The following is a 15,031-nucleotide window of genomic DNA, read 5'->3' on the forward strand; positions in this document are numbered from 1 at the left end:
AAACTGTCAGGCCATCAAATGCTAATCAATTGAAACATTCACACCTAGCTCCAACAGACAAGAGTTCTTTCTCTCACCCTGGACTTTCCACAGATATACAGACCCAATTTTCCTAGTGTGTAACAGACCTCACAACCTCTGAGGACGGCTGCCACAGATGCAGGCGAAACATCAGGAGAGAATGCTTCTAGAACATGGCCATACAGCCCGAAAAACCTACAACAACCCAGCTAGAAGATCCCGATGTAAAAGAACTAGAAAAATAAAAAAAATCCACCCATCCCCTAGAATCTGGAAATGATGATGAAGAGGGAGTTAACAGTTGAGTACTAAAGTAAATGAACCCTGATAATATGTGCCAGGATTCAGTTTGGGAGATATACCTATGTGCAGTGTCCCTTATATGTATGGATATTCTTTTTCAGGCACTGCAAAGGTTGGTTTCAAACAGGAAAATAGAGGAACAGAGTTGAACGTTTGGCATACTGACTCTGCAGCCGTGACGACTACTACTTTTCTTTAATCTATGTAAAGTCTCCTTTCAATGAAAGCTGCATTTAGATTGCATGCAATGTCAACTGCAGCATGATAAAACACACATGTATACACATACTTGTGTACAGGCAGAGGCTACAGCTTCTGTAACTCTGGCTTTGAGATAATCTTCATCAACCTAGGCCAGAACCATATGACACACTAAACATAGCAACACAAGAACATGGAACCCATTCAAAAATGGCCAATCAAAGATTATTTTTACACAACATACTGGTTGCTATGGGGAAAATCAAAGAGATGCTTCATGGTCACAAAGGGATGGTTCAGTGTGTCAACCGGAGTGATTCTTAAGTCAGCATCTATCAACAGCATTTTCCTCAACAAGCTGACAAATTCTCTTCTATCTGCTTTCTCTGCCAACTGGTCACTTTCTTCCAAATCCATCACCATGTTCACCTGGTGTTGAAAAATTAAACGTATTAAAACAATATGGCATTTTTCATTCATCTTTATGATAATTTCCATTTTTATTAGAGCATTTATAATCCATTGTGTTGTGATAAATCATAATCATAGTAGCTCTTAACAAAAATATAAAATGAACCATTTAAAAACCTTTTGAACAAAGTAAGCAATAATAATACATTGCCAAACTCAACAATCAGGGGGGGAAACATAAGAAAATAGCAAACAGTGGAATTAGAGTCTACATTTCTATCAATAGCCCCTTTTAGGAACTCTCTACAATATTGAGGATAATAGAAATGGTAAGGAAAACTGAGGCTGAAATTTTACATACCCTTAGAATATACGTTGCAAAGATTCAACACAAAAATATGAAAAAAAACAATTGTGCTACAAATGTGATGTAAAATATTTACATTTTTAGAATATTAGAATAAAAAGATGATGTATTAGAAAACTCAAAATAATGAACACTGCCAAGTATCAAGTATCCTTCTCCCAACGGACTCAATGTAACAGTGGCAGTAGGCTGTTCATTGTAGTCCCTGAACTGAGAGGAAAATGTCTTTTCTATCTTATCTACAATTCAACCCCCGCCCCCACCAACCCACTCAATTAAACACATTTATATCAAATACCCAACATGTATATACTCACATGCACTATTTCATCCAAACTGTTGAAAATGTACTTTCGAGCCTCTTTAGATTTCATCCCTGTCTCTCCTTCATGCTCTTCCAATGTCTTCAGGAATTTAAGTGGGGGAAAGGTTTATACATTATTGTGAGCATACTGGAAAATTAATCCTGTTAACAACACTAATGGGACCCTACAGGAAGCACTAATGTGTTTTTTTCTTTGGTGTTGTAAAAATGTAGCAGTCTTTTGCAACTATGATGATGATATATTCTGAAAGAAATGTGCTACATTTTTGTTCTGTATATATAAATGGCCCCAACACTGAATTAGTTACACAGTTACCATTAAATGCTAAATTAGGAGAGCTAGCAATAAGTAATGGCAAATTCTACAATAATTAAAAATGTAGTTTTGGTGTATTTGAGAGAAATAAGATTCATTTTACATTTGTGCCCTGTATTCACATGAATAACAATTCTCAGTTTCAGATCTAATCAAAACAAGTGGGAACTAAAGTAAGCTTGTAAGGTAGTTGCGAAGAATGACCAAAAGAATGCATATAAATGTATGAATATTGGATGCATTTCAAAGGGCACAATTGGTGCTGCTTTCTCACCAGTTTTTTTTACTTCTAATAAAAGGTCCATTAGTAATATATGTATATCAATAAGCAAGACAGCATGTTATTTCAGACATATAACTCCAGATATATGTATGAATAGCAGAAAAGGGGGACACAGAAAGAGCCTCCTTGAAGACTGAGTAAATACAGTCAGGCATTCCCTGGGCAACGTTTCTTGTAAACGGCCATTCTTTCCAACCCAAAAGCATTGCATTGCTTTCCAACTTATGCAATGATTTTGATATGAAATAAATAAATAAATAAAGCAGAAAATTTGGCTTCATATCATCATCATCATCATTTAATTATTTATTAATCGCCCTCCATCCAAGATGCTCTAGGCGATTTACAAGCTAAAATTGAAAAGGATAAAAATACATACATACAGATATTGATAAAATGAACAAAGATCAAAAGCTCTAGTAAAAAGCCAGGTCTTAAGTCCATGATGGTGAACCTATGACACGCATGTCAGCATTGACACGCATGGCTATTTTTGATTACACGCAGACACATGTGGCCACATACAGAGGAAGACATCTTATAAGAGCCAATCTAATTCAATCCTTAAATTTGTAAAAGGCTCTACAAATTTAACATATGCACGTTTGAGCATTGTTCACTCCATAACTCAGCATGGATTATACATTTTTCTTATTTAAACTATAAATACTGCAAAATTATGGGTTTTTTTCTTGACGTGACACTCCACCCAAGTTATGCTCAGGTTTTTGGCAAATTTTGACACACCAAGCTCAAAAGGTTGCCTATCACTGTCTTAAGTGCTAGGGTAAAAGGCCCTAACTCACGAATGGCTCTCATATAGGGCGGCAAGGAATTCCACAAAGTAAGGGCAGAAATAGAAAAAGCTCTGCGTCTGGTCCTTTCCAAGTGCACTTCTCTAGGACCGGGTATATAAAGTAAGTCACGTTGAGATGGTCATTGCGACCTCCGATGATGGGAGAATGAGAGACAGTCCCTAAGATACGATGGACCCTGGCCGTAAAGAATGTTAAAGGTCAGAACTAGCATCTTATATAGACCACGGCAATCAGTTGGAAGCCAATGCAAATGCCGCAACACTGGTGTTATATGGCATTTCATGGGTGTTCTTGTGAGTAGCCTGGCTGCCACATTCTGAACAATACGGAGCTTTCGGGTCATAGACATCGGAAGGCCAACATACAGGGCGTTGCAATAGTCCAGCCTAGATGTCACCGTGGCATGGATAACTGTTGCCAGAGCCTCATCAGATAGGTAGGGTGCCAATTGCCTCGCTTGTCGTAGATGGAAAAAGGCCTGTTTGCTGGCAGCAGCGACCTGAGCTTCCATTGTCAGCTGCTAATCCAAAACGACACCCAAGCTCTTAATGGTAGGTGAAGGAGATAAGGCAGCATTTCTGAATTATGCTCACTTCCTGTGACACAACTTGGCTCTGACCCAGGTCTCCAACTCCTCTATTTCAAATTTTGCCACGTATAACAATAGAATATAGAGATCTTTATCTCTTGTAAGAGATGAGAGGCAGGAAAATTATTAATGCAAGGAAAGTGTATACAAAAACTAGTCAGAGCAAACAAATTAGATTTTTTTAAACCAGCTTTCATACAAATTGCAGTCATGTTAGAATCAAGGAACAGCCAGGAAAACGAATTTCAAGAAAATTCTTGAAAGTGAAATGGACTAGCACAGTATCACAATGCATATAGTGGATTTCTAAATTTGTTATTGTGTGCATTCACAAGTTGTTTCTAACTTACGGCAACCCTATGCTGACCATATCATGGGGTTTTCTTGTCAAGATTTGGTGTTTTTTGGGGAGGGGGGTGGAGCTCATCTCATACAGAAAATACTAAACTATGCTCTCAATTCTGGCTGAGATGTAGTTCTTCCTTAGAGCATACAGATGTCAACATGGAACATAGAAGCTCTTTGACTTCCTTATTACTCTTCTTACTTTTAATCTCCAGCTAGAATATGGTGCATCTGTTTCTTTACAGAAAAATCGTGTGGTCTTTGTTCCAATGTTCAGCAACTGTTCTGCAGGCAAGCCTTGTGTTTGCGAAATATAACGAATCTGGAGAGGTTAAAAAACAATAACTGACATTTTGATTGTGCATTTACACATTTATTTACACATCTTGTGGTTAATATGATTTGTTCAATATTACAAAATTTGGAGGACACAAGTTGATTACTGTTTAAGATCATTAACAAAACTATTCTGTCCAAGATAAACAAAAAATTACATCCAGATAGCGTATGGGAGATACTAAAATATAACTGGTATGGAAAAACCTACTCTGCAAGTCATATCCTGTAATTTGCCTAAAACTTTTTTAAAAAATCCTAATTGCACTTTATGAAAATTGTCTACATATAGTCAGCTTAGGTTGGTTGCTGGTCAACCAACCACCTACCTAGTACTTGACCATTGTCAAATATTAAGTCAAGTATGGCTTTGTGAAGGTGGCAATCTGCCTTTTAATTTTCAATCTGTAATCAAGTATTGGGAAACACATTACACTGGCAGTAGCCAAGGTGAGCCTAGCAACATCACCAACAACTTCAGAAAGCTAAAAAAAAACCCCACAATAAGAATCTATGGCAACTGCAACTGCCCATAACAGTACCTTCCAATCTGTAGGTCATGACACCAGTACAAGTGAGTTCCAGGTTTTATGCATTTTCTGTTGCAAAATCCCCCTAAAAGTTTCCCTGCATGAGAATCCTATTCACATAAGTCGTAAAGTTGATTTTACAGAGAATGAGCAAATCACTGAACTGTCACATGATGGGATTCTCAAAGATAACATTTTGGAAATACGATTATTCATGTCATGGCTTGATGCTACCACTGACTGTCATGAGCTTGCTTTATAGCAGTCTCTTTGCTGTTGCCATTTTCTACTACATTTCTTTGCAAGAAAGCTTTTTCAGAAATGAAAATGAAAAATAAGGAAGGTTATCTAGCAATAATGGTCTGAGACTGTATCTGACAACTATCAAACTGTGCACTGACCTACTTCTAGGCAAAACAGAAGCTGCAAACTCAGTCACCACTCTGATATCTGCCAGGAAGGACATTATTTTGTTTTAAACAAATATATCCTTCATTCATTATGTCTCACACTCTTTATGTTTTTCAAATACATTTAAAATCATAGTTTATAGGTTAAAAACACCTCATAATCAGAAAGTTGGTGTTCCCACTTTCACATAAAAATCCATGTGCACATTATTTGTGAATACTGCAGATTTTCACTGAATTCCACATTAAGAGCATCATCAAATAATATTTGTCTGGATGCCTCTAATAATGGTTATTGCAGGATTTAAGCTAAAATGAATTAAAGTGATGCCTGAAGGTCCAAAGTTCATGCGATAAATGGTGTGCTATAATAAACAAAAATGGATTTTTGGGGTTCCCTGCCAAAAAGCTAGAAACCTCCAGCCTATAATGCCCATGGCATTATCCTGCTCACTGCAGAAATAAATGGCCAATTAACTCACTATCTGTTATTCTGCACTGTAAAGTTCCTGTGGACTTGGGGCTAAAGAAACAGTCACCATTGATCAAATGGAAGATACTAGGTTGAAGTATAAAAATGTCAAACACAGCTGTATGCAGTATATTGAATTACAGAGAAATGGGAAAAGTCAAACTTTTTTTTATCACTGAAAGACAGTTAAGACAACTGTGTAGGTAGCTGCTGTGAAATTACCCTTAAACACAAGGCATACAATAATACTAAATCTGACTCAAAAGCACTATTAAAATCATATACACAATATATTTCAGTGGTGGTACACATACCTTTCTTACACTGAACCCCATACGGTAAAATTACAGGAATTTAAATCTCTATCTAATCAGGTAAATTAAAGAATTTCAAATTATGAGTAAAACTTTCTTCTACCTGGTCATATTCAAGGGCTCCTGGATACAGTGGCCAACCGAGGAACAGTTCAGCAATCACACAGCCCAGTGACCACATGTCTATGGCTTCACAAAACGGCAAACCCAATATGATTTCTGGTGCTCTAAAAATAGAAGAGGCATGGTTACCACATATATTATGCAAAATAACCAGACTAAAAACTGACATTTTATAGGTAGAATATGAATTATTTTTAAAAGTCATTTCCTCCTCTTTTTTGTGATATTTAAGAACAATCCCTCCTAAGTTGCCTAAACAACCAGCTCTGAATAGTACCCTAGCTCTCCAAAGCAGTTTATGTGAGTAGACATGGAGCTGGGACATGTGTCCCTGTCTGGTTCCACTAGTGGAAGCTATTCCATCAGCAGAGTTATCCCACTGGGTCCTGGACTAGATTTGACTCATGAACCCACAAATGATCTTCAGATATTCCAGAAGCAGGCATGTTCCAGATTCCCAAGGATCTTCCAGATGACTTCTAGTTGCTCAAGAATTGAGGAGAAGCCCCATCATAGTCAAGAATGCTTTGGGAAATGGAAAGAGATCTTGCTATTTTAGGGTACCTAATGACTTGCCACTAAATTTCATGAACACACAGAAAGTTGAAGATAACTAGCAGAGCGCATACAATGTGAAACGAAAATGTTAAGAAAACACAATGTTCTAATAAATCATGGGAACAAAAAGGCTAGGACACAGATATTATTTTGACTGACAGACTATCCAGACTATGCTTGGAGATGAGGAAAAATAGTCCTGCCCACTGAAAGACCACCACATTGTCAGACTCCTTTCTACCTGGCTCACATTGCAAAGAGGAGATTGGCTCCCCATGCCTTCTTTTAGGAGAACAAGAGAACTTAGTTGGTTCTTGAGTCTCCTCCGGGGTGAAAAAGATGGAATAGAAATGTCATAAATAAATTAATAAATACTTGTAGGAACTTCAAGTGCTGCCTGATTCCTGCCAATTATCATTCCAGTGGAACAGTGCACAGGGGTAAGAATTCCCATTAACTCCTAACATTAATTTACGTGCTGCTCAGCCTTCCCAACTGGGAACACATGGTGAGGAATTGCCTCCTTCCAGGAGGCTGGACTTTTGACAGCCAATCTTGGCTGCTAGGGTTATTCTGGCCATGAGGTAACTCTCACTAAAGTAAAAAAAATATTCACTATTAATAGACATTTATGTGTGTCTACAATATGTGAGACTGCTTCAAAATTATACCATAACCATAAGCAATACTGTAGCACCTCTGAGAGTACATCTATACTGCAGAATGAATGCAATTTGATATCACTTTAACTGCCATGACTCAATGCTATGAAATCCTGAGAACCGTTGTTTTAGAAGGTTTTTTGCCGCCGCCTCCTCACCAAACTACACCTCCCAGGATTTTATAGCATTCAGTTGTAATAGTTAACATGATGTCAAACTGCATTAATTCTTCAGTGTAGATGCAATCTGAGACTTAGAGAGAAAACCTGATAACATATGTTTTCATAGACTAAAGTCTACGTCTTAACTCTATATTGTGAAAATCACTATCATTCATGTTTAAATAGGAAACGGGAGACTATAAGACCAAAACATCTTTCACAGAAAAACTGAAGGTCTTCAAGGTTTAAACTTAAGGCCAATCATTATCATTAATTCATTATGGCAACAAAACAACTGTAAATTATTTCTTTCTCATAACAAAAATAATTGTACTACAGAACAACTCTAGAAAATATTATTGCACAATATAAATTGGCAAGCTATGAAAGGAAAGAAATGTGTCTAATGTGATCAGAAAGTTGCATAAAAACCTGCAGCATTGCTTCCCATAAATTAGTGAACATGTGTACTGTCAAAAATGTTAAGGAACAAAGAATGAAATGACCAGAGAAATAAATGATTTTTTTTATTTTAGTTTATATCCAAGCACACGTCACTCATTACTGCTGCTGTGTATCCTCAAGTTGTTTTCAGCTTATGAAGACCCCCGTGGTACACCTATCATAGGGTTTTCTTGGCAATATCTGTTCCGAAAGGGTTTTGCCTTGAAGTGTAGAATACAAACTCTCGGGGATCAGAGTTTGCATCCCCACTCATTCATAGAACCCACCTTGGCTAAGTAACACTCTTCAGACTTATCTAAGGTCGATTTCATGGGTGAATCGGGGTTCAAAATCCGGACCACAAGAGTCATAGTCCAGCACTTAAAACAATGACTCCAATGCTGCAGGTTTTTATGCAACTTTACCAATGCCAATACCAAACAGGATCTAAAATTATAATTTTACATTCTCAGATTGTGTTTCAAAAAATAAAATTGTTTCTTCAGGTTAAAAGGATATCAAAGCCAACATTTCATATTTCTTCAGATTTGCATGATTTCTAGAAATACATATAGAGACTTTCAACACTATATATCTATCTTCTAAAAGGGTATGACAATCGCAGTGAAGAAGAGTCCCATGAAGAGCCAAAAACAGTAAGCATCAAAATTTCTCTGTTGCGGTATTTTTACATGTTGAACTCCAATAACTTAAATATTTCTGAAATGATGAAACGACTATTTTTAGCATGGACTTCACTAAGACATTGTCGTAAAAAAAAAAAAAAGCAGAAAAGGGCTAACACAAAGCAAAGTTTTTCTAGTTTAAAGGGCCACATTAGAAATACCTCAGGTCACTATTCTAAAGCAAGCCCTGAATCATATACCAAACCTCTACAGATCAAGACAACAAGCTTGCCAGATTTCACTTGACATTAAGCTATGGGTAGCTCCCATCCAATCCCATCATTTTAAAGTATCAAGAATGGTACATACCACACCTAGTTGCAAGAGAGGTACTACTGTTAGCAACACAACAAAAACACTAGTGTTGCCGGGGAGTTTACACAACAAATTAGTTTTGCTTTGTATTTTTCATAAGGGCATTGCATGGACTGGAGCTGGGAAAATCTTCAGTTGTTGTTGAACTAGAACAGTTAGCCGAGTCAATAGTGATGGATAACAAGAACTTGGCTGTAGAGTGTATGCATGTGCACACGGAAACACATACACACAGATGGATAATAAAAACGCCAAACATGTATAATCTAATTCCTAGGTTAATCCTGACTAGTCTCAACAGACAGTTCATTGAGATGAGAAAGCAAGCTGCAAGAAGAAAAAATGTCTGATCTTTCACCATAATTTCTATGTTGGGTGTAGAAAAAGCACTTTGCCAGGCCCTGTTTCGTTTTCCTAGGAAATCTACATACTGGATGCATCAGCAGTTGAGCTCCCTCCTGAAAGCCAAGTACAGAAGAAGATGACTGTGAGCAGAGGTAAGGAAAGCTCCTTTCCTTCATCATGATCCTTCTGACTTTCTGTGCCGGACATACAAGAGGAACAGGCAAGCAAACGCTACTTTCAAAATGTTTTCTCTGCTTCTTAATATTTTTTCTATAAAAACAGTTCCCAAGTCATTGACATACATACGACTCATAGTTAAGGATGGAAGTGAGACAAACAGGAAGTGAGAGGAAATCTACTTCTAAGAAAGTAAATTCACTCCTGAAATATTTATCATGGTATAAAGGGGTCTCCACCGAAGCTTTCTTGCCAATCTTTGTTTTCACAACAAGCCAAAATTTTCCAAATCCAATTTTCACAAGGACAGAAAGTGAGGTGAAATCTTCTGAACAGGGAGCAACTGGAGCAACTCTTGAAATAATTTTCAAGTCTCAGGGATGCCTGCATAAAAATTATATCTCCTACATTAAAAGGAGGGTTTTCCCTCCTAACCATTATCTCCTCTAGTGACAGCTTGTGGGACCCTTCTTGAAAAACCCTACATTAGAAAATAAATATATATCATGTGCACAAGGGGAAGCATGGCTGGTAGATGGCTGGTAAATAATGGCTAGAGAAGAGTATTCATCATGTCAACAGGGATCTGATGACATTAGGAGGCACCTATGACTGGTGTCAAGGGCCACTGCCACAGTCTCTACCATTACTTGACTCTAGGTAGAGCTACAGAATGGTTCTACTCCCCGCATTCCTTCCATATGTAACTAGTGCTGAGGAAAGGCCCCAGTGGTTCTGTCCTCCTGTGTCCCTGACTTTGTGCTGTGCTTCAGACATAAGCAATGCCTCAACACAAAATGAGTACAGGCATAAGATAGGATTGGGGCTTGCCAATCATAAATATTAGTTTGTTACAAAGGCCAGCAAAAAAAATTGAGGCTCACGTTTGGCTCTAATGCCAACAAGCAAATACCCTTTGTACTTTATTCACAGACTAGTAATTAATTTTCACAGCAGATCCAGATCAAATCCAGAATTCCCAGCATTTGTACTACATATCTGTGCAATCTACACAGTGAGATGAGACCTTTAAAAGAAACAAAGTAGTAAAACATGATAATTTGTTAATCACTATGTAAATCAAGACACATCTCTCACTCCAGTCATTTGTCATGTTTTGCTCACAGGTGTCACCAATTAGCAGCTGTGGAGATCGAATGGAATGTTTTAAAGAGCGGAACCAAGGTGGATGGGGAACTGAACTGAAATGCCCATCACCTCTTTACCACAGCTGCTACTTTGATGATCCGCTCCATTTCCAAAACTAAGCTGGAGTTTTTTACTGGGCTGCGCTCCCTGGATTCAGCCTTGTGTATGCTCTTAAAACCCACTCTGGAATGCTCAAGAGCCCTCACACATGGCATGGGAAACAGAACTGCAGGGGAAAGAAAGGTTTATCCCAAAGCAGGCATGAACACCTTGGGTTAACTGAGCATCATTACTTTAAGGGGTATCAAGCCACTGGTGGTCCTGATCCTGTAGTTTCAATCCTCGCCACAGGCAGGAAGAGATGGGGACATAATCTTTGTACGAGTGGTTTTGTTTTTTGGGCCATAGTAAACAAATTATACAAACTGAACGTCTGGCACAGATTAACTGGAGACAACAGTCACTATAACTAGATAACAAAAATTGCTTGAAAAAAGCATTTATCCACATGTCACATTTTTTCCTGTGCTGAGACTCAAAGACAGCCTACAAAATTTAAAACCAATATAGTTAAAATATATACCATACAAAAGTTAAAATATAATTAATCAATAGAATTAATAGCAAACATTTTCTATTTTAAAAAGAAAAACAATTACTATATACAAGACTGCACGAGTCAGGAAATTTTTATCTTAAAAAAATGTGTAATCTTGGAGTTCATGGGCCAGCAGGCAACTTCAAGGCATAAACAAACACACACTATTTCAAGGTACAGTACTATTCTGCTTTCAATTATGTTATGTATCACAAGCTCACAGGACTGAGAGAACTGAGAAAATAACATTTTGCTAGAATTCAAACATTGTTCAAAATGTCCATTCCATACTTGATTTCTTTCACTACATTTTTTATTATTATTATTATTATTATTATTATTATTATTATTACAGTTACTTTTACCCCGCCCTTCTCAACCCCCTAGGGGGGACTCAGGGCGGCTTACAAAAAAGGCACTATTCGATGCCTACATAGAGTACATATACATATAAAACAACAATCAGCATTTATCACAATTAAACAGTTAACAATAGCACAATCATTAAAAACTAATCACAAACTCAGCGTGCGTTGTCCAAAGTTCCTTAATTCCATTCCATTTGTCAATTCCATTCTATCGCCACGCCCTTTTTCATCTGCCAGGTTGTCCGAATGCCTGATCCCAAATCCATGTTTTCAATTTTTTCCTGAAGGAAAGGAGGGATGTCGCTGATCTAATTTCCCCGGGGAGTGAGTTCCACAGGTGAGGGGCCACCACCGAGAAGGTCCTGCTACTCATCCCCGCCAATCTCACTTGTGATAGGGGCGGGGTTGTGAGCAGGGCCTCCTCAGAAGACCTCAAATTCCGAGGTGGGACATAGCGGGAGATCTGTTCGGACAGATACACTGGGCCGAAACCGTATAGAGTTTTGTAGGTTAAAACCAGCACTTTGAATTGTGCTCGGAATTGGATCGGCAGCCAGTGGAGCTGACATAACAGGGGGGTGGTATGCTCCCTGTATGATGCTCCTGTTAGTACTCTGTCTGCCTCCCGCTGGACTAGTTGAAGTTTCCGAACAGTCTTCAAAGGCAACCGCACTTAGAGTGCGTTGCAGTAATCCAATCGGGATGTAACAAGAGCATGGACCACCGTGGCCAGATCTGACCTCCCAAGGTACAGGCGCAGCTGGTGCACAAGTTTTAATAAATTTATCCATTGTTTCTCCCAAAATATACAGATGTCATCTTTCCAAGAGAGATGTATATGAGTGTAGATCATCTACATATTGTGATTCTATTACACATTGAGAATAATTATGAGGGCATTTCAACTGTTTATTGAAAAGATAGTAAACAAAAATAATGTATTATTATGTCAATCAAATGCAGGAATATAACATAATGAAAATAAATTGCAGAAAGCATTAGAATCAGGTCTCCCTCTTGGTTCATCATCTTGCACTATCATCAGGAGGCATTTGGAAAATCTGAATGTGCTCTTATTCTGAATCAGTGTTTTTAAGATATGTGGACCAATAAACGATGATTAACTTTTGTTTGTTTCAAACATGCACACTGTGCCATAGTTAACATACTATGACAGTCAAACATGAGAACAATAACTCAAAGTTCACCTATTAAGGTCCCATTATTTCAGAAAGTGAAAAGAGCAAACACATCTAAGCCTGGAATTTTATATTTATAAAAGAGAACAGAACATTGGTTTTTATCATGAATGTTCCTTTTCTGCAGTTATGGGGAGGAAATTCTTATGTTGGATCTTGCTCTTCCATTCTCCTCTTAGGAAGGGCTTTATTTAGTGTCAATCATTCTTTCTATCCTAAGTAGGAGTGTCAACCTCCTTTCCACGTGGGAGAATGAAAAAGCAAGAAAAATATACACACAACCAGAAGTTTCAAAGTGAAGAACATCACCAAACAGTCATGCCCTATTAGTGCTAAAGGAGCTGGGAAAGGGGGGTGGCTCTCCCACGTATGGTGGAAAGAATGATAGACATTAAACAAAGCCCTGCCTATGAAGACCAAAAGTAAATAGTGCTCCCCACACAATGGGAAAAATTGTAGCGAATTAATTTCCTCTTCTTTCCGAATATAAATATACAAATAATTATATTGCAACATGTTCATAGTGAAAACAATGTAACTTTCACTAGATTCTGTCCATTTTTTGGTCTATTATTTTGATAACATCAGGCTCTGAAGGAAAGTCTGCTATCTATCTAAAGAAAAAGAAAAAAAGAACACGCGTATTTTAATAAAACTCCTTTGTTATAAAGCCATCTACGTCACCAATGTGTACTACAGTTCTTTTCATTTTGCTTTGCACCTTACACTTTTCCACCTGTCCTCTTGGTTCTTAAACTGCTTTTTCCTCATTATTGTTTTGAAAAGATAAGTTGACAAAGAAAATAGAAAACAAAGGATTGACATATTGCAGCTGCTGAGCAGATAACAAGCATGTACAATACTGCATATGTTAGTTACTCAGATCTATTCCAGGAGAAATGTAAGCAGACGTGTTTCTGTGGCCTTTGTATACTCCCCTCTACTGCTTCCTGTTTTCAAGTCATTGAAGATAAGCAAATCATGGCAGACACAAGACTAGGTGACTTTGCTGCAGTTATTTTGACTCAAAAGGAAAATATTACTTCATTCAACAGGTTGATCTGCCTTGCAAATAAGATCTACACAGAGATAACATAATCTTCTGCTTTGAGCACTAAATGAAAGAGGATAGAATTCCTGCTGACATCTGCAAAGACATTACAAATTATCTCAACATACTGAGCTGCCTTAAACTGAATCACACAACTTCTTATATTCCAAATGGTAACATGTCTTTTCCAGCCCGCCACAACAATCCTTTCTATTGGAGGCGATGAGGACATCTATCTACACTGTCACAGATCTGTATCCACACACACATATATACAGATACGTACATACCAGTTAAGTTATTACCTACAGATAAGTACCTGTGAACCCAAGTGTACCCAAAATTCCTCCATATACAGACAATACATATTTACAATATATTGCTGTATTTGTATGTGCCTGTTTAAGTAATTTTTATATACTAAATTATGTTTACATGTTTGAATGTCATTTTGCAGGCAATGATTTCATCCACATGACTACAGTATTTCCCTAGGAACAGTTCTTCACTTAGCTGGATTAGCACACCATTGATAGCTGGATTGCACTGCTAAGAGATACTGTTAAGTCATCATTTCCAGAACAACCCCATCAAGCTCTTTTCTCTATTCAATATGCATAGCTATTACAACAGCTTATCATGAAATTGCTCTGTAAATGCAGTTTAAACCTTGCTCCAACGAATATTCAAGAGATGCATGACTCAGAACTAGCTAATTAAATCAAATTCAACTGTTCGTCAACAATTACAAAGGGCATAACATAGAGATACAGAATCCATAACCAGAAAACAGGAAGAATTAAGCATGTTTAGGCTGCAACAAAAGCAGTGACACCTTACATACTATGGATTTCATAGAGCAGTGTGAGATTTAAGAAGCAATACATTCATAATTTTTAAAAGGAAACACTTCTGGGAGTCTTCTGGGAAACCAATTTGGAAAAGCTCACACTTTACCTAAGAGTTCTCCAAAGCTTGGAAAGATCCAACTTAGGGCAACTCCACCACTGCACACCACCTGGACCTGCTACTCTGAATGTCATTTACAGTTAAACTCAGCCTTACTGAGTCAGGAATGGGAAAAGAACAGAAATTAAGAAAACTGACTTAAGATTATTTCCTGATTTTTCATGCTTTGCTTGACATGCCCAGCC

The 15,031-nt window shown here is 37.7% G+C and overlaps 1 protein-coding gene across 6 annotated transcripts in view; it reads right to left on the minus strand.

Moving 5' to 3' along the window:
- The window catches only part of HIPK3 (homeodomain interacting protein kinase 3), a 71,737-nt gene that overhangs the window by 20,520 nt on the left and 36,186 nt on the right, over positions 1–15,031 (minus strand). For all 6 annotated transcript variants that reach the window (XM_060766566.2, XM_060766568.2, XM_060766567.2 and 3 more), the window contains 4 exons: positions 6,145–6,268; positions 4,182–4,301; positions 1,621–1,707; positions 770–954 (listed from right to left, as the gene is read on the minus strand). In XM_060766566.2, coding sequence (XP_060622549.2) covers positions 770–954; positions 1,621–1,707; positions 4,182–4,301; positions 6,145–6,268 — 516 coding nt within the window. The remainder of the gene's footprint in view (positions 1–769; positions 955–1,620; positions 1,708–4,181; positions 4,302–6,144; positions 6,269–15,031) is intronic.

Source organism: Anolis sagrei, chromosome 1 (assembly GCF_037176765.1).
Source record: "Anolis sagrei isolate rAnoSag1 chromosome 1, rAnoSag1.mat, whole genome shotgun sequence".
Lineage (NCBI taxonomy): Eukaryota > Metazoa > Chordata > Lepidosauria > Squamata > Dactyloidae > Anolis > Anolis sagrei.